The sequence below is a fragment of the Panicum virgatum genome, chromosome 9K, assembly GCF_016808335.1.
Source record: "Panicum virgatum strain AP13 chromosome 9K, P.virgatum_v5, whole genome shotgun sequence".
Lineage (NCBI taxonomy): Eukaryota > Viridiplantae > Streptophyta > Magnoliopsida > Poales > Poaceae > Panicum > Panicum virgatum.
In genome coordinates this window covers 8,222,092-8,245,559 of record NC_053144.1, presented here as the reverse complement: position 1 = coordinate 8,245,559, position 23,468 = coordinate 8,222,092, and the positions used below count along the sequence as shown (strand labels likewise).

General features: G+C 53.0%; 2 protein-coding genes across 3 annotated transcripts; one reads left to right on the top strand and one right to left on the bottom strand.

Annotated features, from left to right (window-relative positions):
* Positions 1-114: 114 nt before the first annotated feature.
* On the bottom strand, positions 115-16,006 carry LOC120649856 (glucose-1-phosphate adenylyltransferase large subunit 1, chloroplastic/amyloplastic-like). Of its 2 annotated transcripts, XM_039926766.1 has the most exons (15): positions 15,434-16,006; positions 15,206-15,319; positions 14,902-15,075; positions 14,703-14,795; positions 14,258-14,341; positions 14,118-14,173; positions 13,830-13,923; positions 13,542-13,654; positions 13,317-13,389; positions 12,796-12,876; positions 12,463-12,549; positions 12,170-12,274; positions 1,044-1,150; positions 889-949; positions 115-648 (listed from the first exon to the last, which is right to left on the bottom strand). In XM_039926766.1, exons 1-15 carry the CDS (start codon positions 15,866-15,868, stop codon positions 547-549), a joined length of 1,779 nt encoding a protein of 592 aa, XP_039782700.1. In that variant the 5' UTR covers positions 15,869-16,006; the 3' UTR covers positions 115-546. The 2 variants fall into 2 exon arrangements, with proteins under 2 accessions (XP_039782700.1, XP_039782699.1); XM_039926765.1 differs by having other exon boundaries at positions 14,118-14,341; positions 15,434-15,883.
* Positions 16,007-17,696: 1,690 nt separating this feature from the next.
* Positions 17,697-22,693, top strand: LOC120649855 (WD repeat-containing protein PCN-like). The gene is made up of 11 exons (XM_039926764.1): positions 17,697-18,051; positions 18,155-18,292; positions 18,698-19,016; positions 19,097-19,160; positions 19,341-19,454; positions 19,547-19,709; positions 19,873-20,023; positions 20,131-20,711; positions 21,342-21,520; positions 21,626-21,880; positions 22,013-22,693. The coding sequence occupies exons 1-11, from the start codon at positions 17,878-17,880 to the stop codon at positions 22,314-22,316; spliced, it is 2,442 nt and encodes an 813-aa protein (XP_039782698.1). The 5' UTR covers positions 17,697-17,877; the 3' UTR covers positions 22,317-22,693.
* Positions 22,694-23,468: the final 775 nt, after the last annotated feature.

The window sequence follows — 23,468 nt, the reverse complement described above, 5'->3', positions numbered from 1 at the left end:
GGATTATGGTTCAACAAGTTGGTATAATATCGATAATTCAGACAAGCAAACAGAAATACATTCAACAATCATTTTCATCAGATAGTTACCACAGAATTCTGTATGACTGTTCCATTCATTACATAAATCTATTTTGATCTTAAAAGGTATGTTACAGCTGTATCTGTCTAAAGTTTATATCTTACCAAGCACATTGAAATTGGCACATGCAACTTATAACCTGGTTACACGATGGATCTGGAAAAAAGTAAGGAAATGCAACACACATGGACCAACTTGCCAACTGAAAGGTGGTAGAAGCTTTTTGTGTACATTGTCCAATAACCAGTAAAACTGAAGTGCCGAATCACAGAAAATGTTCATGGTCTAACAGTGTCCTTTAGTCAAATAAAACATGGTGAGACAGGGCAGGCTTGCAAACAAAAATGATCTTGTATAGACAAGCAAAAGCTCTTGAATGCTGCACGTCACAGCTTATTGTAAAACTACAAAGAACTCCTATCATTATTTATGCTGCAAATGCCTGTCTGGTGAGCTTTTTTCAGCTCATATGACCAATCCATCGGCGATTATTGAGTTCTTCAGGACGACAGTGATGCCGGATCGGATGTAGAATCCTTCGGATGTTCTATCAGCTTCCTCTACGCCCTGCAAAAGGGTCCAACAGCCAGCCAGTCTTGTTTAGAGTTTGACGGGACATTCTCTGAATAGTTGACATAGATAGCAAAAACAAAAATATCCTGTAACTCATGGTAACATATACATTGTGGACATCTTAATTTCTTGCAAGTTGCAACTCATGGTTACATAATTACATTCATACACTGTTTAATCTGGTAGTCATTGGTACTATTACCGAATGAAAGAGGTAGCAGAGATCATGCGTACCTCAGCGTTGGAGATCGTCACGTTCTTCCCTATCCTCGCATTCTTGTCTATGATACACTTTCTGCAGAGAACAAAATAAAGGAACACATTAAGAGTGAATAAACGATGATGTCTAAAAATGAGCCATTGCTGCATAGTAAAATATGATTGCATACTGAATCGTCGTATTCTCCCCAATCCCAATGGGAACTTTTCCTTCAGCAAGCAGTTGTCCTCTTTCCGGATCAGTTTCGTAGTAATCAGCACCGAGCATTACTGTATCCTGCAGGGAAAAAAGATGAAACAACACATTAGCCGCCAACTACAGAGCACTAGTGTCGGTACTCTGTAGCAGGGATACCCATTCTTACTGCAGCAAGACAGGACCCGCGTAGTTATCCGTAACTACGCGTAAGGATGGAGTAGCCATGCCCCACCGGTCAGGCTCTTTTCTCACCAGGCCAACGGCCCCGGACCTGTTCCCCGCCTGGGGATGGGTCCGGAGACGCCACGTGTCTCTAAGGAAGGGAAGCTCCGAGCTGACAGCCGAGGCCTCGGACCCCCATAGGGGTCCGGGACCTCCTGCGCCCATCCGGACCCCCCTTACCGCGTGGGGTCCGGAGCCGCCACGTGTCCCGGAGGCACGGGCGCGGGCTCGAGCGCGAGTCCTCCGCAAGGAGACTCGCCCACCCACCACATTTAATGTGGATGGTTGAGGCGTGCTCTATCGCCGCGGCACGCGGGACAGCCTTTGTCAGGCCTCACTGTGCACCGCGTATTACCAAGGTACACAGTGCAGCTGCCTGTGCTGCACCCGCGCAGAGCCCGTCTGCAGCATTAAATGGATACGACGGCACGGCACTTTTCCATCATGCCGCCTACGCCGCAAGCTACACAGCCCGTTCAGCTACGTGGCAGGCGACGCCACTAGCTACGTCTGGCATCGTCCCGACAAGACAGCGCCTGGACATGATGAATGAGGGACTCCAGGAGCAGGCAAGGGATTCCAGGAGAAAGATCCCCGTTGCCTGTGACGCCATGATGTATAAACAGTACGTTGTTTTATACTACACCGTTGGGCCCACTTGTCGGGGACCCAACAGCCATGTACGTGCCCCCTTGAGATATAAAAGGGGGGCGCTCGCTGCGCACTACAGGCTCTCCGGACACACAAGCTCTCGAAACCTCTCTCACTCTCGTGGGAAGGCAATACAACACACAGTGGACGTAGGGTATTACGCTCCGGCGGCCCGAACCACTCTAAATCTTGCTGTGTTCATCGTGTTCTTGAGTGAGATCCATCTGGGACTGGCTAACCCCCGAGTACACACCCTCTGAGCTAGGGCGGGTGCCTTCCGCCACCCGGCCGTGGTTTGCAGCACCACGACATTTGGCGCGCCAGGTAGGGGCCTTTAGCTGGTCGCAGTTCATCTCTTCTTCGGCCCCATGGTTCGTGTGGACGACGTAGAGATGACGGAGGGTGTGGCGTCCTCCACGCCACACGCCCCTCGTGTTCCTGCTCCAGGGGCAACTGTGCCTGCGGAGCAGCCACCGTCGGCGGCGGCGCGCGCTGCTCGCCGGCAAGAGTCAGGGCGCCCATCAAGGGCCCCCTCACAAGCTGCGAGCGGTGGAGCGCTGGCAGCGGCTAGGGAGTTGCTTCGCAACCCCCCGGCTGAAGCAGCCTCGCCAGAAGCCCTGAAGCAGTGGCGGGATGACGTTGACCGTCTCCTCCACCTGGCTCAGGCCTCCCCCAGTTCTGCAAGGACTGGGCAACGACCTCCGCCCGGCAACGCGGTGGTACCTTACCGCCAGCGTCAGGGCGGTGCGTCGGCATCCGTGCACTCCCCTACCGTTAGGGGTGCACGAACAGAAGACCTGCGGGCGGAGCTCAACCGCCGGCGCGCGGGAGAGGATGCCCGCGTCTCCGTTGAGAGGGCGCGAGAGCGCCGTCTTAACATTGAGGGCCGCAACCTCAACGCCGACTTGGACGTGGTAGCACCCAAGCCCCCGGTGAACGCCCGGATATAGCCAGGCGCACCAGTTGCTGGGGTGGGCTGCGCTGCGCTGGCGGAGCACCTCCGCGCAGTGGTATGGCCATCCAAGTTCCGCCCCCACCTGCCGGAAAAGTACGACGGTACCACTAACCCGTCGGAGTTCCTGCAGGTGTACGTTACCGCCATCACAGCGGCTGGTGGTAACGGCGCCGTCATGGCAAGCTACTTTCATGTAGCCTTGTCTGGGCCAGCCCGGACCTGGCTCATGAACCTCACACCTGGGACGATCCAGTCCTGGGAAGAGCTCTGTGCGAGGTTCACAGTGAACTTCGCCAGTGCGTACCAGCAGCATGGTGTGGAGGCACACCTTCACGCCGTGAGGCAAAAACCCGGAGAAACGCTCCGGGCCTTCATCTCGCGCTTCACCAAGGTACGGGGTACCATTCCTCGTATCTCAGATGCATCTATTATCACTGCTTTCTGCTAGGGGGTACGTGACGAGAAGATGCTCGAGAAGCTGGCGACGCACGAGGTGGAAAGCGTCACTACGCTTTTCTCCCTGGCAGACAAGTGTGCCAGGGCCGCTGAGGGCCGTGCATGGCACTCAGCCCCCCAAGACGGAGACGCCAAGGCTGGCGGCTCCAGTGCTACCGCTCAGGGCGGTGGCAAGAAGAAGAAGAAGAACAAGAACCGGAATCGCGGGGAACTGCAATCCGGCGGACCAGTCGTTGCAGCAGCAGTGCCAGCGGCGGCGCCGGCTGCGGCAGCAACGGCTGGGGGCCAGAATGCACATGGCAAATGCCCTCGCCCGCAAGGTGGAAGCGGAGGTTCATGCCCAGTGCATCCCACCGCTCGCCACAGCGCCGCTGACTGCCGCGAGATCCAGAAGCTCGCGAAGCGGGTCAGTGGGCGGCGTGAGCAGTCCTCCAAAGACGGCTCACCCCCTCCTCGCCAGCGGGCCGGCAAGGAGAAGGCCTCCGACAGCGGGGCCGCCGCTGGGGAGAAGGAGCTGGGGTACCAATCCCCCGCTCGAGAGCTGAAGGGCGTCTACCACGACGACGACTCCGATTCCGACAACGGCGACCGCCGCAAGAAGCTGTACGTAATGTACGGCGGAAGCTGAGAGCTTGTCTCCCGACGGGACGTGAAGAACCTTCGCCGGGAGGTCCTTTCGGTGAAGCCGGGGGTCCCGAAGGCGGCGCCGCACTAGAGGTGGATGAACACCACCATCTCCTTCGGGCCATCCGACTGCCCGGAGAATATGGCCGGAGCGGGCGTACTACCTCTAGTCACCGATCCTGTCATATCCAACGTAAAGCTCTATCACGTGCTGATTGACGGTGGGGCTGGCCTCAATGTCATCAGCTATGCAGCGTTCAAGCAGCTGCAGATCCCGGAGTCCAAGCTGACTCCCTCTCGCCCATTCTCTGGAGTGGGCCCACACCCGGTGTTCCCTCTGGGGAGCATCACATTGCCGGTCACGTTCGGGACCGAGGAGAACTTCCGCACAGAGAGCGTTCTGTTCGATGTTGCGGAAGTGAACCTCCCGTTCAACGCCATCATTGGCCGGCCGGCGCTCTACCGCTTCATGACCATTGCTCATTATGGGTATTTGGTCTTGAAGATGCCTTCCCCTGCCGGAGTCCTCACCGTGCAGGGCGACCGCACTGCTGCCGTCGCTGCGGTTGAGAGACTGCATGCTCTGGCGGCAGAGGCTGCACGTTTCGAGGAGGATCCATCCACCTCGCAACCCAAGGTGCCTGCTAAGACTCCCAAGGTCCAACCATCCGATCCGGACCATGTTCCCGTGAAGACGGTGCAGATTGGAGCGGACTCCACCAGGACCACCCGCATCGCGGGGAACCTGGAGGAGAAATAGGAAGACGCGCTCATCGCTTTCCTCCGGGCAAATGTCGACGTGTTCGCCTGGGAACCGTCACAGATGCCCGGGATCCCCAGGGAAGTGATCGAGCACAATCTGGGGATCTACCCCGACGCCACGCCGGTGCGCCAGAAGCCTCGGAAGCAGTCCGTGGAGCAACGGAACTTCATCCGCGGAGAAGTCCATAAGCTCCTACACGCCGGCTTCATCGAGGAGGTCCACCACCCCGAGTGGTTGGCCAGTCCGGTCGTCGTCCCAAAGGCCAACGGGAAGCTTCGGATGTGCATCGACTACACCAGCCTCAACAAGGCAACCGGACCACACCCAGCCGAGCCACCGGGGAGACTCCGTTCTTCCTGGTCTACGGGGCTGAAGCATGCCTTCCCCCAGAAATTCACCTGGGCTCATCACGGGTCCAGGCCTTTGACGAATCCATGCAGGAACAGCTGCGGCGTGACGACGTGGACTTCGTTGATGAGCGAAGGTGGCGAGCAGCAATCCAAAATGCACGATACAACCAGGCGCTCCGGCGCTATCATCAACGGTTCGTGCACAGTAGGGAGCTTCGGGCTGGCGACCTCGTCCTCAGACGGATCCTGAGCCGAGCAGGGCTCCACAAACTTTCCCCCAGCTGGGAGGGGCCCTTCAGGGTTACAGAGGTATGCCGGCCCGGATGCGTTCGCCTCGCCACAGAAGATGGAGTGCCACTGCCCAACCCATGGAACATAGAGCATCTGCGTAAGTTTTACACCTAGGCAGAGCCGGGAAATAAACTTTTTCTTTGTAATAAGATAGAGTTACCGTGCGGCCCAGAGCGGTTGGGGGCCACCCTCGTAAACCCGACCTCTGGCATCCATCGCACCGTCGGCTAACGCGCGGCTCAGAACGGTAGAGGTCCGACCTCGTAAACCCGGCCTCTGGCATCCATCGCGCAAGCCATGTACATCAAGATTGTAAAGGAAATAGTTTCTCCCAGTTCTGTCTTTGTGTCAAAATTTAAATTCGCATTCCGATTCTCAAGTTTTTACTTCTCTAACCCCCGCGGGGACCTCTACCCTTGTTGCTACAACTAAGATCTGAATTGAGTTGCTGGACTGCCGTACAGATCCGGACCCTCTTGCTGCTGGAGAGGAGTCCAGAACCCTAAGGACCTACTCTGGAGAGCGGGTGCTTATTTCCTGGGGTGGTCCGGAGTCCTGTGTAGCCGCTTAGCTAGTTCTGTACCCAAAAGCCTACACACTCCACCACCCTGTAACGAGTACTCTAGTACCTGGAGCTGGGTAATTAAGGGCCCGGACCCCGTTCTAGCTCAAGAGTTGGTTCCCTAAGTCCAATACGGCATGTCCAGTCCTATATCTCAAAGGATCGAGTACAACAAAGTGACCTTGCCCACTGCTGCGAGAGGCCTGGGTCGATGAAGCCAGGTCCGGGAAGATCGTGCTGTTTCCTGGAATGGTCCGGAGCCCTGTGTAGCGCCTTAGCCTGGTCCCGTACCCTAAGCCTACACACTCCACTACTCTGTAACAAGCACTGAGCAACCTGGACCTGCGCATCTAGAGCCCCAGACCTAGTACCAGCCTGGTGCTAGTCAGGGATAAGTCCCGCGGGCCTGCTACTAAGCTGTAAATTTGAAGTGGTACACAGGTTAAGTCCGGACTGGTGGTAGCCAGCCTCAAACCATTGAGCCTACCTACCAGGGGGTCCTAGCATCCGCTTCAAAGCCTTCATGCAGATCAAGATCCGGTCTCAATGGTAGACAGACTCAAAACAACTGAGTCTATCTCCCGGGGGGCCCGGAGCATCCGCTTTGTCCCACACATCATGAACGGATTCTGCATGCGTCAAACAGCTAAGTTGCAGTATCATTGCTACTGTATAAGTGAACTTGATTCTTCTCCCTATAGTTTTGTATGCTACACAAGGAACAAGGCGCTTGCTCGTCTTACAAACTATGCAGCCCTATGCCCAAGGAGGTCCGGAATATCTTCTACGGCTCAGATGGCAGACAGGTCCAAGCAACTGAACCTATCCGCCAGGGGGCCAGGGCGCCGGGGTGCTGCATACCGCAAATCAACAACTGACAAACAGCTAAGTTGAAGTTTCTTCTATTTCAAAAATTTCAACTAATACAGTGTTTGTTACATAGTGCAAAAAGAAAAAGATACAATGCCCAGCTCAAGGGTCCGCAGCTTCCCGTTTGAAGTAGGCGGCAACGAAGTCAACGACCACTCGCACGCTGTCCCGAGCGGCTGCCTCCGTCTCCGCTACAGGGCCATTGACCACGGGGGCCAGCGACATGGCCGGGTCATGGCTCCGGAGGCAGGTCAGGATGTGCTCTGCCACCATCCGGATCAGCTCGCGACCCTCGGCTTCAAGCTGACCAGCGAGGACTGGCTCCAGACGATGGAACCTATCCGAAGCAGAACTCAGCACTGGGAGGGCGTCAGCTATCGAAGCTGGCGGCTCCGCCACCTGGATTGGGCTCATCCCAAATGGCACCAGTGCGAGGCTCGCTTCGGCCGCCCAGTCAGTGATCCACTGGGCTCCTGCGCGCTGGTCCTCCTGGTGCTTCCGGACCGCCTCCTGGACCGCCTCTCGCACCCGGGTGTCCAGAGCCGCTTTGGCCACCTCCACCTCGCGGGACCTTTCCTCGAGCCTGCAGGACCTCTCCTCGAGCTCGGCCTCCCTCTCCTCCACCCGGTCCTTCAACTTCTTGAGCGAGTCTCGCTGGCGCCCGAGTTCCTTCTCTATGCCGGTGGCGTGGGCCTCCCGCTTAGCGAGGGATTTCCGGCCCTCCTCCAAAACCGCCTCGTCGGCAGTCAGCTGGCGGGCTCTCTCCTGCAGTTGTTCACGCCATCCCTATAGAGTCGCAGAGAAGACGTCGAGCTCCTGCCTCCGGACCTCGAGGTCCTGGCTGCGAGTCTCCAGCTCGGACTGCTGAGCCGCGAGACGAGTCTCGAGGTCGGACCGCTGAGCCGCGAAGCCAACAACCTCCAGGGTGAAATCCTGCTCCCGCTGCGCCAGGGATTACTCTCGGTTCGACACTGCGAACTCCCGGTCAAACACCTTCTTGAGGTTGGCTCGGTAGGCCTCTTGGTCCGCCTTGAGCTTCGACCGAGTTTCTGCAGCGCGGGAGGCTTCAGCCTTCGTCTGCGCTCCCAGGCGGGTGTGCCAGTTGGAGAGGCGCTGGCGCTCGCTCTCCAGAGCAGACCACTTCCGCCGGAAGGCCGTCTCGGCGGAGGAGGTTGCCTCTTCGATCGACCGCCGGACCTGAAACAGCACCTGGGGGAGGGGAGTCACATCCTCCTCCGAGAGTTGGAGCTGCAGGAGCCGCCTGCCAAAGACCACCACCAGCTCCTCCTCTGCAACAGGACCGGAGCTGGAGGTGGGGGCTTCTGCTGCAGCACTTGTCTCCGTCGCCTCCGCTGCCGCCGCGTCAGATGTGGCTGCGCCCAGCACCGGCGCCGCCTCCGCCGCCGCCGCGTCCGGTGCGGCTGCGCCCGGCGCCGGCGCCGCCTCCGCCGCCGCCGCGTCCGGTGCGGCTGCGCCCGGCGCCGGCGCCGCCTCCGCCGCCGCCGCGTCGGGTGCGGCTGCGCCCCGCACCGGCGCCGCCTCCGCCGCCGCCGCGTCGGGTGCGGCTGCCCCCAGCACCGGCGCCTCCGCCGTCGCCGCGTCGGGTGCGGCTGCACCCAGAGCCGGCGTCTCAGCCGCCGCGGCGTCGGGTGTGGATGCCCCCAGCGCCTGCGCCTCAGCCATTGCTGCGTTGGGTACGGCAGCACCTAACACCGGCGCCTCCGCTGTCGCTGCGTTGGGCGCGGCTGCACCCAGCACCGGCGCCCCGACCGCCGCTGTGTCTGCTGCCTCTGCCGCAGGTGCCTCCGCCGCCGCAGCGTTGTGTGCCGCTGAGTCTGGAAATAACGCGCCTGTCAGCATCACGTTGCGCACCACCGGGCTGGCATAGGTCGCTGTACCTGAGGGTCCCGCACCCGCCATCGCCGTTGCCGTCGACGCCGAGGCCGCGGACGCCTGGGTACCAGCCGACGAACCGGCGATGGTGGAAGAACTGCTGGGGCGACGACCCTTGGCAACAAAGTGGAAAAGCCTTCTGGAAAAAAGCAGAGCACTGGCGTAAGGGAAGAAAGCAGGATAACACTAACCTAGAGGTACCGGGTACCCAGCGTCCTCGGAGCCCCGGCCTCTTCTCCTGCGGCTGCTGCTGTTGCTGCTGCTGCCCCTACAGCTGCGATGCAGGCGCAACCCGGGCTTGTTCCTGCTGCTGCTGTCCCCGTGGCTGCAGCATGGGCGCGACCCGGGGTTGCACCTGTTGCTGCTGTTGCCGCCCTCGCGCCTGTTGCCGCTGCTCCTGCGGCTGCTGCCGCTGCTGCTGCTGTTGCTGCCGGCGGGAGGAATTCCTCGGCGGCGATGGTGGTGGTGCAGCCGCCCCAGAGGATGCGTGGGGGCCGGCAGCCCGGGAGCTACCTTGGCCCGCGCCCTCAGAAGACCTCTGGCGCTTCGCGGCGGGCTCCGAGACCAGGGTCCCGTCGCCCCTGAGTAGCCTGCGCCGGCCTGCGTCTCCCGACGATGCACCGGAGCTGCTCTGTGCCCGGCTGGAACCGGCTGCGGCCGCGCTGCTAGCCGCGGCCTGCTTCCCCTTCGTGGTGGCGCCGGACCCCGCAGCGCTCAGCGTAGCTTGATCCCCGGACGCGCCAGGGATCTGGAGCCCACGGTTCGGGTCGCCTCCGGTCTGGCGTGGGGCCAGTCCCCCGTCGTCCAGAGTTGGCAGGGTAGCCAGCACCGCCACCCTCGCGGGGTCCTCGCAGAGGGGAACTATGCTTTGCGGGAGGATCAGGTTCTCCGGGATGAAGGCGTCCCCCGTCACGTTCCGCACCAGAACCTCCAAGGCCTCCTGGGTCAGGTCGCTCCCCTCTCCGCGTTGGGTCCTGCTGCAGTCGTTGAGGCCGGTGAAGTTCCACGCAGGACGCGGCCGCTGCTTCAGGGGAGCGATCCGACGCTTCACGAAGTCTCCGAGCACGTGCCACGAGGTGAGGCCGCTCTCCGCCAGCGACCTGATCTTGTCCAGCACGGAGTCGAACTCCGGCTGCAGCGACGGCTTGGCCCTCCAGGATGCCTTGTCGGAGGCGGGCCCCTTGGTCGGCAGGGCGAGGCGCTCGTTGGCTTCGGTGGTGGCGATCACCCAATCCCTGCACCACTCCTCCCACTTTCCGCCAGCAAGGCCGGGAATGTAAGGAGTCGCCAGGTCACTCCTCATCTGGAAGTAGTACCCCCCCACCTCGTCCTTGCTCCTTCCGGACCTCACCAGAATGAAGAAGTAGCGGAAGAGGATGACGCAGGGCCGCACTCCCACGAACATCTCGCATAAGTGCACGAAGATGGACGTCAGAAGGAGGGAGTGGGGCGTCAGATGCTGAAGTTGGAGGTCGAAGTCTTCCAGCAGCAGCAGCAGGAACGAAGAAATCGGCAGTCCCACGCCGGTGGAGATGTGCGAGGTGAATAGCACAAACTCCCCGGCGTGGAGGTTGCCAAGGGGAACCGAGCCTGCTCGCACCCCCCAGCCGGTCTCCTGAGCACTCCACCCAAGCAGGCGGCGCACTGTGTTCAACTCTCCCTCGGTCTGGTAGCGGCGGGGATGAACAAGGGATGCCATCTCTTGGTGGAATGAGGAGCAGCCTGCGTAGGGGAGAGAAGGGCAAGGGAAGCTCGAAGGCAAAGGGGCGCAAAGGCTAGGAGGAAGAAGACGAATGCGGGAAAGTAACCGCGGAATGCGGTACGCCCCATTATAAAGCCTGACTCAACCGGCGCACCCCGGAACCGTCGCCGGAACCCAAGCGACGCCCGCGCCTGGCGTTAACCGCCCAGTCCATGACATGGGGGCCCGGGCCCACCTGGCGGGGTGAGTGGGTAACCAACAAGGGTGCGAAAAGACAGGATCTGAACCGTCGCCCGCGCGCGCGGGGAGCGAGGCGGAAGCTGAGCTGACGTGCGCGTATTAAGCGCTGGCGTGGCCGAGCTTTTCGGGAACTGCGCCGGTGGTAAATGATCCGTTTACTCCGGCCGCAAGAATGCCGAGCGTCGCGCGCGTGACTAGGTGTACCACTGTGCGTGGGGGCCATGAGTCAATAAGCCGTTGCGATGTGATGAGGCAGCAAACAACCCGATGGATGGTCAAAGCCGGTCAAGACCTCTGCAGCAAGAAGCTTCAAGCTATGCAGAGCCAAATCGCAGTAGTGGCCCCACCTGCGGGTTCGTACCTCCCCCAAGGTGGGCCCGGGGGCCACTGTCGGTACCCTGTAGCAGGGATACCCACTCTTACTGCAGCAAGGCAGGACCCGCGTAGTTATCCGTAACTACGCGTAAGGATGGAGTAGCCAGGCCCCACCGGTCAGGCTCTTTCCTCACCAGGCCAACGGCCCCGGACCTGTTCCCCACCTGGGGATGAGTCCGGAGACGCCACGTGTCTCTAAGGAAGGGAAGCTCCGAGCTGACAGCCGAGGCCGCGGACCCCCCATAGGGGTCCGGGACCTCCTGCGCCCATCCGGACCCCCTTACCGCGTGGGGTCCGGAGCCGCCACGTGTCCCGGAGGCACGGGCGCGGGCTCGAGCGCGAGTCCTCCGCAAGGAGACTCGCCCACCCACCGCATTTAATGCGGATGGTTGAGGCGTGCTCTATTGCCGCGGCACGCGAGACAGCCTTTGTCATGCCTCACTGTGCACCGTGTATTACCAAGGTACACAGTGCAGCCGCCTGTGCCGCACCCGCGCAGAGCCCGTCTGCAGCATTAAATGGATACGACGGCACGGCACTTTTCCATCATGCCGCCTACGCCGCAAGCTACACAGCCCGTTCAACTATGTGGCAGGCGACGCCACTAGCTACGTCTGGCATCGTCCCGAAAAGACAGCGCCTGGACATGATGAATGAGAGACTCCAGGAGCAGGCAAGGGATTCCAGGAGAGAGATCCCCGTTGCCTGCGACGCCATGATGTATGAACAGTATGTTGTTTTATACTACACCGTTGGGCCCACTTGTCGGGGACCCAACAGCCATGTACGCGCCCCCCTTGAGATATAAAAGGGGGGCGCTCGCTGCGCACTACAGGCTCTCCGGACACACAAGCTCTCGAAACCTCTCTCACTCTCGTGGGAAGGCAATACAACACACAGTGGACGTAGGGTATTACGCTCCGGCGGCCCGAACCACTCTAAATCTTGCCGTGTTCATCGTGTTCTTGAGTGAGATCCATCTGGGACTGGCTAGCCCCCGAGTACACACCCTCTGAGCTAGGGCGGGTGCCTTCCGCCACCCGGCCGTGGTTTGCAGCACCACGACAACTAGAATAAATAAATCAGCTTGATATTTGTTTCTCTATGTTGCGATAGTTAAATAGAATCAACAAAGAAGCTAACCTTGAGGTACACATTGGAGCCTATCCGAGAACGGACTCCAACTACACTATGTTCTATCCTGCAGTCATCCAAGAAACATCCATGGGAAATGATTGAATCAGTGATCTGCAGACATCACAATGTTAGAAGGTTAGATAGAAACCAGATAGTATTATGATGCTTGATCAATGAATTGCTAACTAAAACTATAAATGTGAAATAAATGATATATGGGAATTGGGAACACAAAAAATGGTGCAGAAAAAAAGGGAGGGCAAGATGAGCCATTCTAGTACAGATTGAAAGCATAGTACCTTACTATTGTTGACCATAGACGGCGGTAGGTTTCTCCGTGATGTGTACATTGGTTTGTCATCATCATAGAAGCTGAACCTTGGAGGCTGCATAGTTTAACGAAAGGGTGAACACAAGTTACAAAGAGTTCAAGGTTTCACACTTTCACATTATCACTATCGGCCATCGCAACATGAATGTTTGAAAACCAATGCCAAAAGTTAGAGCATGAATGAACATGTGTAGTAAAAGGGATTCTCTTCAGTAGTCCTTTTCTAGAAAAATACAAACTTTGAAAGCAAAGTGGTAGAAAAGATATTTCCAGTAGTATGCAGAAATCATAAAAGGCATACCTGCTCAGCAAGGGCAAGGTTTGCTTCAAAGAAGGACTTAATAGTTCCAATATCTTCCCAGTAATCATTGAAAAGATATGCCTGAAATAATTCGATATTAGACATTTCACCATGATATGAAAGTGCAGATTTCCAGAACTTTTCCATTTTCTATTTTTTTTTGAAAGTGCGCAATTATGGAAATAATATTACAAACAGGTTTAATACACAACAAAGCTGTTATGCATGCCTTTTAATTATGCAAGTTTCACGGCGTGATTGCAACTTAAGAAGGGAAGTAAAGGTACTGCTGAAAAATTGTGACATCGTAGTACCTCTAGTTAGCTTTATATGCCGTTTCATACAGTAATTTCTGACTTTCATGCAGTTTTATTTTGTTTTCTGGAACGTCATATAAAACTGACTGGAGGTATTACTTCCTAGGCATGCATGGTATACTGATTTTTGACAGACAATTAGAAGAAATGTGATGCAATCCTGTGTTCTCAACAATGAACTTACGATGCTGATCGCTTACGTACCTTTACATTGATTTCCTTTGCTGAAGCAGGAATTATTTCAGAACCAAAATCATTCGCAGTGGGAAAACGCCATCTGACCTAACGATGATACAGTACAGCTTAAGATCTACTAGCAGTTAAATCATTTAACATAAAAAAATCAGTATTCAAAACCCCCTTTTATGGTAACCAAATATATTATTTACTGACCCTTTTTATGAGCTCCAGTGAGTTGAATTGCCATACCTTAAAAGGTTTAGGAGTATGTCTTTCTTAAAAATATAAACCCCCATTGACGCTATGTAGGGTTTCTGTTCTGCTTCCTCCTTTGATAAGCCTAGCACCGTGGTGTCAACTTGCTGCAAAAAAAAAATGAATAATTAACGCCTCATGAATTTCTGTATTTTAATTTTAATGTTCATTCTCGTTTATGCAGTACTACCTGGTGGCACATTGAGCCAACTAAAAGTTTATTTTAAATTGTGTAGCATAAGAACTACATGACAGTTGGCTTGGGGAAAAAATCCAACTTACCATTGCCTTTAAATCATCTCCTTTTGGCTTCTCGCTGAATGAAACTATTCTTCCAGTGTCATCTATCTTCATTAGACCAAAATCAGATGCCCGGCTGACATATAAAAGAGAGTTATTCATGCTCACGTCCACAAGGACCAAATAAAGATGCGGAAACACATGAAAGACAGCTCATCATATGCTCCGAAACAGAGCAATGAAATCAAACTAATCTAAAAAATATATATGTAAAACCGATTTGGTGAGTAGTCCTGACTCTACTGGCTGCTGAAATGTAAAGAGAGTCACCTGCCATCAATTGGTAAACAACATATGCTGATGCCTGCACCTCTTTGCCGATGACTCTGCATATTAAATTGCAAAAACCAAATTACAAATGCATTACTTGAACAGCCAAATGGCAGAGATGATTTATATGTGGTATTGACCTGAACAAAGTCCATGTAATCCATACGGTAGAGGTGATCACCAGAAAGAATCAACACATCTTCAATGTCTTTAGCTCTGGCATCCTGCAGAGCAAAAAGACATTACAGTTTGTGCAAGGAACAACATTGTATTTTTCAGCAGTATATTAAGATGAGTATAATTGAGAATTTAGCAGTACATTTGGATTGAATAAATTCATGACCGTCCCATTTGAACTAGTAAAAAAATTGCGGAAATGCTTTTCACCACGCAAGCATCAGACTAATTTCAGTGACCACTAAAGCATCGGCATATCTGTGGCTTTGGGTAATTGGCACTGGATTGACACCACATGGGCATGTTTGCACCGCATTTAACACTCTGAATCACGGTTGTTCATGTCCATGGAAAAAGAAGGCATTGGTCGTATGTGATAGCCGAACAAAAAACAAAAAAAAAACGTACATCAAAAAGCCAGTCGAACTGCCGAACTGCATCGGCTGTACCCTGAAACCACCTCTTTCCCTCCGTTCCAGGCCTCTGTGTTGCTGCTAGAACCTGAAGAACAGTTGAATTCCCTACGTGTCAGATCATCGCCACAAATCATTGTAGCCTGGTCGTGATCCCCTAGAGTGCAAGCATAGCCTGAATTTCACAGTCACACCTCGACGAATCCGTCTCCATACGCCACGCCATTGCTGAAATCGTAGGCCCTGGAGAGGTGGCGGTTGAGGGACGCCGAGTTGAACTGGGTGAGGATGTACACCTTGTTGATCCCGCTGTTTATGCAGTTGCTCATCGGCACGTCGATCAGCCGGTACGCGCCGCCAATCGGCACCTGAAATGCAGAGGAAAAAAAATCAACAGTTAAAGCTGCCTGAATTTTAAATCCTCTCAAGTGACAAAGAACTTGTGCCACATTTTAATTTGGTGATAATTTTTGCGAGAGATGAAGAGGAAGCACCCACCGCGGGCTTCGCCCTGCGCTTAGTGAGCGGGAAGAGCCTGGTCCCAGCGCCGCCGCCGAGGATGACCGCCACCACCGTCTTGGAGTTCCTGGCCTCCAGCGCCTCGTCCTCGGACTGCGTGCGACAACCGAGCACCCGTGAGTCGTGGCTATCTAGCTAGCTAGAGCGACAACCGAGGAGAGGAAGAACTAAACAAGGACAGGCACGGAGAGAGAGAGGAGCACGGACGGCGCCCACGGCGGCGGCAGCGGCCTCGGTGGTCGCGACGGACATGCGCACGGAGAGGCGTCTCCTGCCGCGGAGCGCCCACGGGCGCGGCGGCACGCGCGCAACGCCCCCGCCGAGCACGCGCGCGCCGGCCGCAGAGGGCGCCGCGGTGGCGACGCGCAGGTTCATCATCGCAGATCGCCGACGCGACGCTGCAGGACCCCGCCGGCCTAGGTCGCTCCCGCCGTCCCGCGCGCTCCCTTCCTCGGCAATGGCAGGTGGGGAAGCGGCGGTCGTCGCGCCTCCGAGCTCCCCGTGAGTTTTAAAACTTTCCAGTAGCGCCCGGCGTGGCACGGTGGAGAGCGGGAGAAGGTAGGGGCGCAGGGGGGAGGAGACGACGCAGAAAAATCCCCCGCCGACGAACCCACGTCTCCGGCCAGCTGACCTGTGGGGCATCGCGACGTGGGGTAGGGCCGTCAGAGAGGGCGAGGTGGCGTCCGCGTCGGTGTGCGGAGGAGTGGAAGCTTCTCTCGGTGGCTCGTCCCCAGTCGAGACGCTATCCGGCGCGAGGGCCTCACGTCCACACGTAGTCGCCTCCCCCGGCCGCCGCCCTCCTCTCCGAGGCTCCGATCCTGTCCTGCGGTTCTCGCCCGCTGTTCCTTTCCTTTTTGGAAGCTCCCGTGCCTCTCATGGGACTGGGCGGGGCCCACCGCGCGGCCTGGCGGTGGCGGAGTGGCGGGGCAGCCAGCGACGGGAAGACGGAACGGATCTGCTCGTCCAGGAGCTCCTGCCCAGGTGGCGATGGCATATTCCGAGGTCTTTCCGCGAGCCTTGCTTGCTTGGACGCTTGCAAGCGCACCTGCACTGTACTGTCAAGTGTCACTAGGGGTGGTAATGGGCCATGGCCCTAATGGCCTCTTCACAGCCCAATAAAGCCCTTAAAATTTTTAGTTCAAAAATACATATGTTTAGAGCCCGGCCCTTTTAGGGCCCGATCCTTAGATTTTCTAGTTCAAAATGTTGGGCCCTTTACCACCCCTAAGTGTCACCGCTCTCAGCCTCTCACGGTCACGGTCGCCGTCACCGGAGCGGCAGGGTGGCCAGCGATGGACGGTTCAGGGTGAGCAGCAGCCGGGACCGGGATGCCGGGAGGGGCTAGTCGCGCATGCAGGCATGCAGCATTTGTTCGCTCGATAATGGTGATCGCCTCGTCGGCCGCTGTCGACGAGTAAGGCTCCATTCGGTCGGAGGGGCTAAAATTAAAAGTTTAGCGCCTATCAACATTTATATATTTACTAAAGTTCATAAATCTTGAATAAACTTTAGCATTCATGTTTAGGTACACTAGTGCTAAAATTTAGCACTTGATGTTTAGATACAGGATTGCTAAAGTTTACGCTCGATCGGCACATAATGGATCGTGTGAAGAACCAGTGGCATCCTTGACACAAGTAGTTATTAGGGGGGCCTTTGGGATGCCTATATAAGGGTGTTCGTACAGGTGAGTGTGCACGCGTTTTATGAGTACCTAAGTTGTACTGAGTATTTTTTTTTAAAAAGGTAGTGTTCTACTTATTTAAATAAGCATATGTCGAGTACATGTATGCGTGGAGAAGACTTGGAAACTTGCTGTGCGTGAGGAGCCGTAGCTGGCCGGGGTTCTCTATTTAAATTTGATAGCTAGTTTAAGTGAATCGGGAGTTCATTACCTTGCGCACCCGCCAAGTAACCAGCGTGGCAGCGTGTCCATCAGCGCTGGTGGCAAGTTTCATTCGAAGGTGCTCTATGATTGGTCAGCCGTAGCCCTTGAAAGCGACATTTTGTCTTTTTTATCTCAAAAAAGAAAAACAAGACGGACAGTTCTTTTTTTTTAACTCATGGCAGGAGCCCTACCGGATCATATAAGAATGAGCACGGAGAGGTTCACTCCTACTAGATCCACATAGAAGTCTCTCATTGTTTTACCGACACAGTACACAGACCATGAGCTGTAGATGCTCCTAGTGTGTAAGTGAAAACATTTACGAGTTACATGTCACAAGAGAGATATAAAAAAAACGAAATTAACATTTATAAAAAATAAATTAACTCCTTGCAAAAAAAAAGGTAACTCAACATTAGCCAGTGTGCACAGCAATAAAAAATAACTCAACACTAGCTTTGATTTGATAAATGAGAGGCTGGCTTTTGAACCTTTGGTCCGAACATAGGTGGGCTGCGGCCCACCCGGCCCACTCCAGATCCGCCGTCTAGGCGTCGTCGACCAACCAACCCTACTTGACTTCGTCTCCCTCAAAACCCTAACGAGCGGCGAGCCGCCTATCTCGAGCGCCTCCCACTCTACCCGCGCGCCGCCCTGCTCCCTCGACATCGTCATTCGTGACATCGAGAGGTCGAGGCCCCCTTCTCGAACCTTCTGGAGCACCCGGATTGCCTGCGCCGCCATCGCATCGGCCCGCCAGCCCATGGACAAGCTCCGCGTCCACCGCTGCGGCGGCGGCGCGGTCGAGTGGTCGCCCTCCCCTGTCGTCGCGCTCGCCACCTCTCCCTGCGCCTCCCAGGTTGCCGCCGCGCGCAAGGACGGCTCACTCGAGCTCTGGCTCGTCTCCCCGGGCTCCGTCGGCTGGCACCACCGGCTCGTACGCTTCCCCACACCTCCCTCCCCACCCCATGGCCCTGCGGTTTCCTGCGAGCAGTCCGAGGATTTTCAGTGACCTGACTGGGGGGTTTGTTTGGGTGCAGACGATACAGGGGAACTCCGAGTCGATGGTCACATCGCTGGTGTGGGGGCGCAGTGGAGGTGGAGCGGCCGGCCGGCTGCTCTCGTCCAGCGTTGATGGGTCTGTGTCTGAGTGGGATCTGTTCCACCTGCAGCAAAAGGTGGTTCTCTTTGCACGCTCACTCTACATTTCGATTTTCTTTGTGAAATCGGATTTTGGGATAGTGAATTTAGCATGTATGTGTTAGTGGTAACTCTGAACTGTTCTTAGGTGCCGGGACAGTGGGATCGTTTGAGATATATAGGTGGGAACTGATTTTGAGCTTACGTGGTAATGAACTGAAGTTCTGGTTTTGTACGAGCGCGTTGTAAGTATGTTTGGGCGGTGAAATAATGGTTCGTAACCTATGGGGTGTATTGAATGCAGCATGCAAGAAATGTTTCCTGATTTTCATACCCAGTTCACGAGATTTACCATACTCCACTTATATCTTCACTCTTTGCTACGTAATAGTCATTTAGGTCTATGGATATTATTATAACGGGTTTGCTATTCTGCTTTGTAGACTGTCCTCGATACTATTGGAGTAGCACTCTGGCAGATGGCCATGGAGCCTTCGGATGATTCTAAAAATAATGAAATTAATGACTCAGGGATTGCCATCAATGGCCATGCAAATCATGACGACTTCAGCGATTCTGACTTAAGTAATGTTGATGATGGTGACGACTCGGAAGATGAGGACAGTTCAGCGAACACAAGGTCTTCATATCTTGATGATGTGAAGCGACTGGCGCTTGCCTGCGATGATGGTTCAATACGATTGTATAACGTGCCTGAATCAGGCGCATTGACTTACTATAGATCTCTTCCAAGAGTAAGCGGTATGTCCTGTACATATTCTGTTTTCTCTTATTTTGGCATTAAATTCAACTCTGGCAGTTACTTTTGTGCCTTTGTACAGGGCGAGCTCTGAGTGTGACGTGGAGTAGTAACGCCAAATTTATATTTTCTGGAAGTAGCGACGGGTATGTTTGAGTTTTCGTGCTGGCGTAAGCAGTCTGTTGTTATTCACATTCTTCCCTACATACACAAAGAGTCTTTCACATTTGTCTTGTTTCTGTAATTAACTGTCATGCTTTTGTTTAGTGGTGTGGGCTTGCATTCTTGCGGTTTCATTTTTTGGTACCATTTTCTGTTATTGGCAGTTTAATCAGATGCTGGGATTCAACATCTTTCCAAGAAAAGTATCGTATCACTGCTGGACTGGGAGGGGCTGGTACTGGACCGGAACTTTGTATCTGGACATTATTGTTTCTGAGGTGAGATTAAGTAACTATTACTGTTTTTTTTTTCTGAATTTGCATTTGTCCCCCTTCATTTTCTTGAGCTGATTATTGTTGCTGCTATCTAGGTGTGGATCACTTGTTAGTGGAGATAGTACAGGGAGTGTACAGTTTTGGGATAGCAGCCATGGGACACTTTTACAAGCTCACTCTTATCATAAAGGCGATGTGAATGCACTAGCAACTCTGCCTAGTCAGAACAGGGTATTTTCGGCAGGGTCTGATGGGCAGGTTGGTAGCATTACTCAAACAGCTATTAGGTGGATTAACTAATCTTGTGCAACCTTACCTCTCTGCTCGATGCTTTGTTTGTAGTTAATTTAAAATTCAATACCTTTGTCAATTTATTTGTCATTGGTTTTCTGTTGTTGTACTAACTCGGGTGACCTTCTAGGTGATTTTGTATAAAGCATCAAACGATGAGCTCGGTGCTAGTAAAAACATGGTCAAAGATCAAGCTCGCAAGTGGACCTACGTGGGATATGTGAGAGCTCACACTCATGATGTAAGGGCATTGACCATGGCTGTACCAATTTGCAGTGAAGGTATGTGATGTTTGTACTTGCTTGTATTTAGTTGGCGCCCCTATACTGGTGCTTACGTTTATTTAACTGTCATTATTGGTGCTTACACATATTTGACTGTCATTTAGATGCATTACATGAAGAAAAGGTGGTGAAGATTCGCCGGCGTGGAAAACATCAATTCAGTTACCACAAATGGGCTCATCTTGGTGTTCCGATGCTAATATCTGGTGGTGATGACACTAAGCTGTTTGCTTATTCGGCAAAAGAGTTTACTCAGTTTGCACCTCATAATTTCTGCCCTGCACCTCAACGTCCTTTGATAACTCTGGCTCGAGATAGCACAGCCAATGGAGATTCCGTAATGCTTGTCCAATCTGCCAACTGGCTGGATGTTTTACTTGTGACAGTTCAGAATAAGTTAACGCCAAGTACATCATCTAGAGAAGATGCTAAAGTGCGACAACTTGCTCGTTTGAAAAGCAAGGGGTCAAGAAAAATCATTTCTAGTGCTGCCTCCGGCAATGGAACACTTTTGGCCTATTCGGATTGTGTGCGACCCTGCCTCTTTGCACTAAAGCATAAGTGTGGAAAGAAGTACGCCCTTGACAAGTTGGAGCTGCCCAAAGGACTGCCATGTTCTCAAAGTATGATGTTTACTGTTGACTCGTCCAATTTGATATTAGCTGGACGTGATGGAAAAATTTATGTAAGTCTTACAAGTCTTTCTCTAATATTGAGTCTTCGATAATTGTATAGAAGATAACATGATCCATATATGATGTCATTATCTAACTGCAATGTATTTTTGCCATACTCTCATCATATGTTCTTTATGAATGTGAAAACATGTGTAGCATATGTATGTGCTAGAGAAGGAATTTACATGTGGCACATTATATATATTCAATTCAATTTAAGCTTGCTATGTGCTCAACATTTGAACCAAGAAATGGAGCAACTAGATGTGAAACTATCCTTGATTTAACCTGTTATTGGTTTCGAATTTAACACTTGTGATTAAAATTATTTTGTTTTGAACTTAGTAAGCTGCCTGATGTTTGACTGTATATTTGTTTGCATTATGTTCGAGATCATGATCTGATGATTCACCATGCCAAGATCTTTTTTTATTGTATTTTCCTTTCGCATCTTGTTATCTTTTAACAGTTTCTTTTGCATCATTCATAGTAAGCTGCCAGATGTTTGACTGTATATTTTTGCATTGTGGTGTAGAGATCATGATCAGACAAGTCACCATGGCAAACCAAGATCGTTATTTTTTTTTGTTTTCCTTTCGCATCTTGTTATCTTTTAACATTTCTTTTGCATCATTCAGATCGTTGACATCGAAACAAGAGAAATTTCAAATGTATTTCATCCTACAAGAAAGGCAGATGGAACAATCTCTTCTAGAGAATCACCTGTAACGAAAATGTTCCTAAGTGCAGATGGGCAATGGTTGGCCGCAGTTAACTGCTTTGGCGATATTTATGTATTTAACCTGGAAGTACAAAGGTATGCACCAGTTTGATACTCTCCAACTTGTCTTGCATACACATTTTCTTGTTTCCTACAGTATCTATAAAGGCCATTACTATTTTTTTTTTCTCATCTTTGCAGGCAACACTGGTTCATATCTAGAATGAATGGTGGCGCGGTTACATCTGGTGGCTTTTGCCCCAAGAACAATGTCCTTGTGATAACTACATCTAAAAATGAGGTGTATGTATTTGATGTGGAAGCAAAACAGTTAGGTGAATGGTCCAAGCGATACACACATCACTTGCCCAGAAGTTTCCAGGAATTTCCTGGTGAGGTCATTGGCCTATCATTTCCGCCACAAAGCTCATCGATAGTTGTGGTATACAGTACAAGGTAACCTCTTGGAGACATTTCTCATGTTGCTACCCTTGTTTTTGGTTATTTTCTGTACCAATGCAAACTTTGGGTTGATAACTGTATCATATAATGAATTGATGATAGAAGTTCAATCTCCTTCACTTTCAGGGCCATGTGCTTTATTGATTTCGGATTGCCTGTTGTTGATGATGTTCCATTGCCAAGTAGATCAACTGGACCAGCAGAGAGGACAGATGCACAAAAGAGTACAAAAACAAAGCAGAAGCGCAAGGCCCGTGATGAAGAGTCGAAACAACAGAATAAGAATAACTTCAACTTCTTTCCGTTTAAAGAACCAGTCCTTTTTGTTGGGCACCTATTGGACAGTTCAAGTTTAATAGTAGAGAAGCGGTGGTTGGATGTAGTTGAAGGCTTTGGCCCACCAGTTCACAGACATATATACGGTACATGATTCAAGCTAACATGTCTAGCTCTGGTCTTGTGGAAAGGAGCCCATTGTTTTTGTTTTTGCTCAAGTAACACCATGCATCTGTCCTCAAGCATGCTGTCAGTTGAAAGGGGTTCTAGGATTTTGGAGCACAAAATGGCCGCTTCGCCTAAGCTTTAGCACCAAGAGTGGTAATGGTGTATTCTTTTCTTCTAAACTTGAGTAATGTGGTGGAATCCTTGCGCCAGTTTGTCATATGTTGTCACTGCGCAAAATTTTTGTCAGATGTAAACACTGTATCATTACCTCAGGTACCGTTAAGTTGTTATCTGTTGTTTTCCCAACTCAGAAGCATGGTCTCTGTAATAGCGCTCGTGTGCATACATCACCAATTACTGTTACATTGCTGGTCTGACCGTCTGAGCTAGAATTAGCGGTTTGTGCAGATCAGTCCCTTTTTTTTAGAAAAAAAGAAGAGATCTGTCCTTTTTTCCCCGAGTGGCAGATCAATGTCCCTTTTTTTTTCCTTAGGTGACTGAAAAATGTCTGGTGTATGCATGACAGGTAAAGCAATCAGCATTGCTATGTACAAACTCGTATAGCAAAACTATGAGTTTTTTTAGGGGCAATTGTGTTTTTGCCTTTATTTTAAACTCCAATTGCGATTTTACCCTCATTATTGTTGACTTTGTATTCTTACCCCTACTGTTTCAAACAAAGCTGCCGTTTACCCTTATTTGTGACACCGTGAGCTGCATCCCAAATAAAACAATTAATAAAATAACTAAAACCATGAGAAAAGACAAATATACCCCTTATCTTTATCTCTTCTCCCCCCGCAGGTCTGGCCAGAACTCTCTCTCATCTCTCCTTTCTCGCGCGACTGGAACCTAGAGTGGCAGTGGTGGCGGCGGTCCTTCGGAGCGGGCGCGCGCACGCCCAGGAAGCAGGGGGCAGGAAGGGTCACGCGGCTCGGCTGCCAGGGAGGAGTCGCCAGCGGCCTTGACGCTTGCATGCCCCGGCCGTCGCCCGTCGCTTTGCTGTTGCGGGCCAGCCTCGCCCCTGGTCTCTCGCGCGATATCCCAAGCCAGCAGGGAGCAAAAGCATCAGGCGCCGGCCAGGAGGGGGCGCTGCAAGCCAGGGAGGGGCTGCGCGCCCGGCGGCCAGGGCTGCAGC

Excerpts from the sequence above, each read along its gene's own strand:
- LOC120649856 (XM_039926765.1), bottom strand. The coding sequence starts at position 15,868 with ATGCCCCACAGGTCAGCTGGCCGGAGACGTGGGTTCGTCGGCGGGGGA. Across the intron at positions 14,796-14,901 it reads ATGGAGACGGATTCGTCGAG|GTTCTAGCAGCAACACAGAG; the intron begins GTGTGACTGTGA and ends ACTGTTCTTCAG. Across the intron at positions 12,275-12,462 it reads CTATGGTCAACAATAGTAAG|ATCACTGATTCAATCATTTC; the intron begins GTACTATGCTTT and ends TGATGTCTGCAG.
- LOC120649855 (XM_039926764.1), top strand. The coding sequence starts at position 17,878 with ATGGACAAGCTCCGCGTCCACCGCTGCGGCGGCGGCGCGGTCGAGTGG. Across the intron at positions 19,710-19,872 it reads CGGCAGGGTCTGATGGGCAG|GTGATTTTGTATAAAGCATC; the intron begins GTTGGTAGCATT and ends GTGACCTTCTAG. Across the intron at positions 20,712-21,341 it reads GACGTGATGGAAAAATTTAT|ATCGTTGACATCGAAACAAG; the intron begins GTAAGTCTTACA and ends TGCATCATTCAG.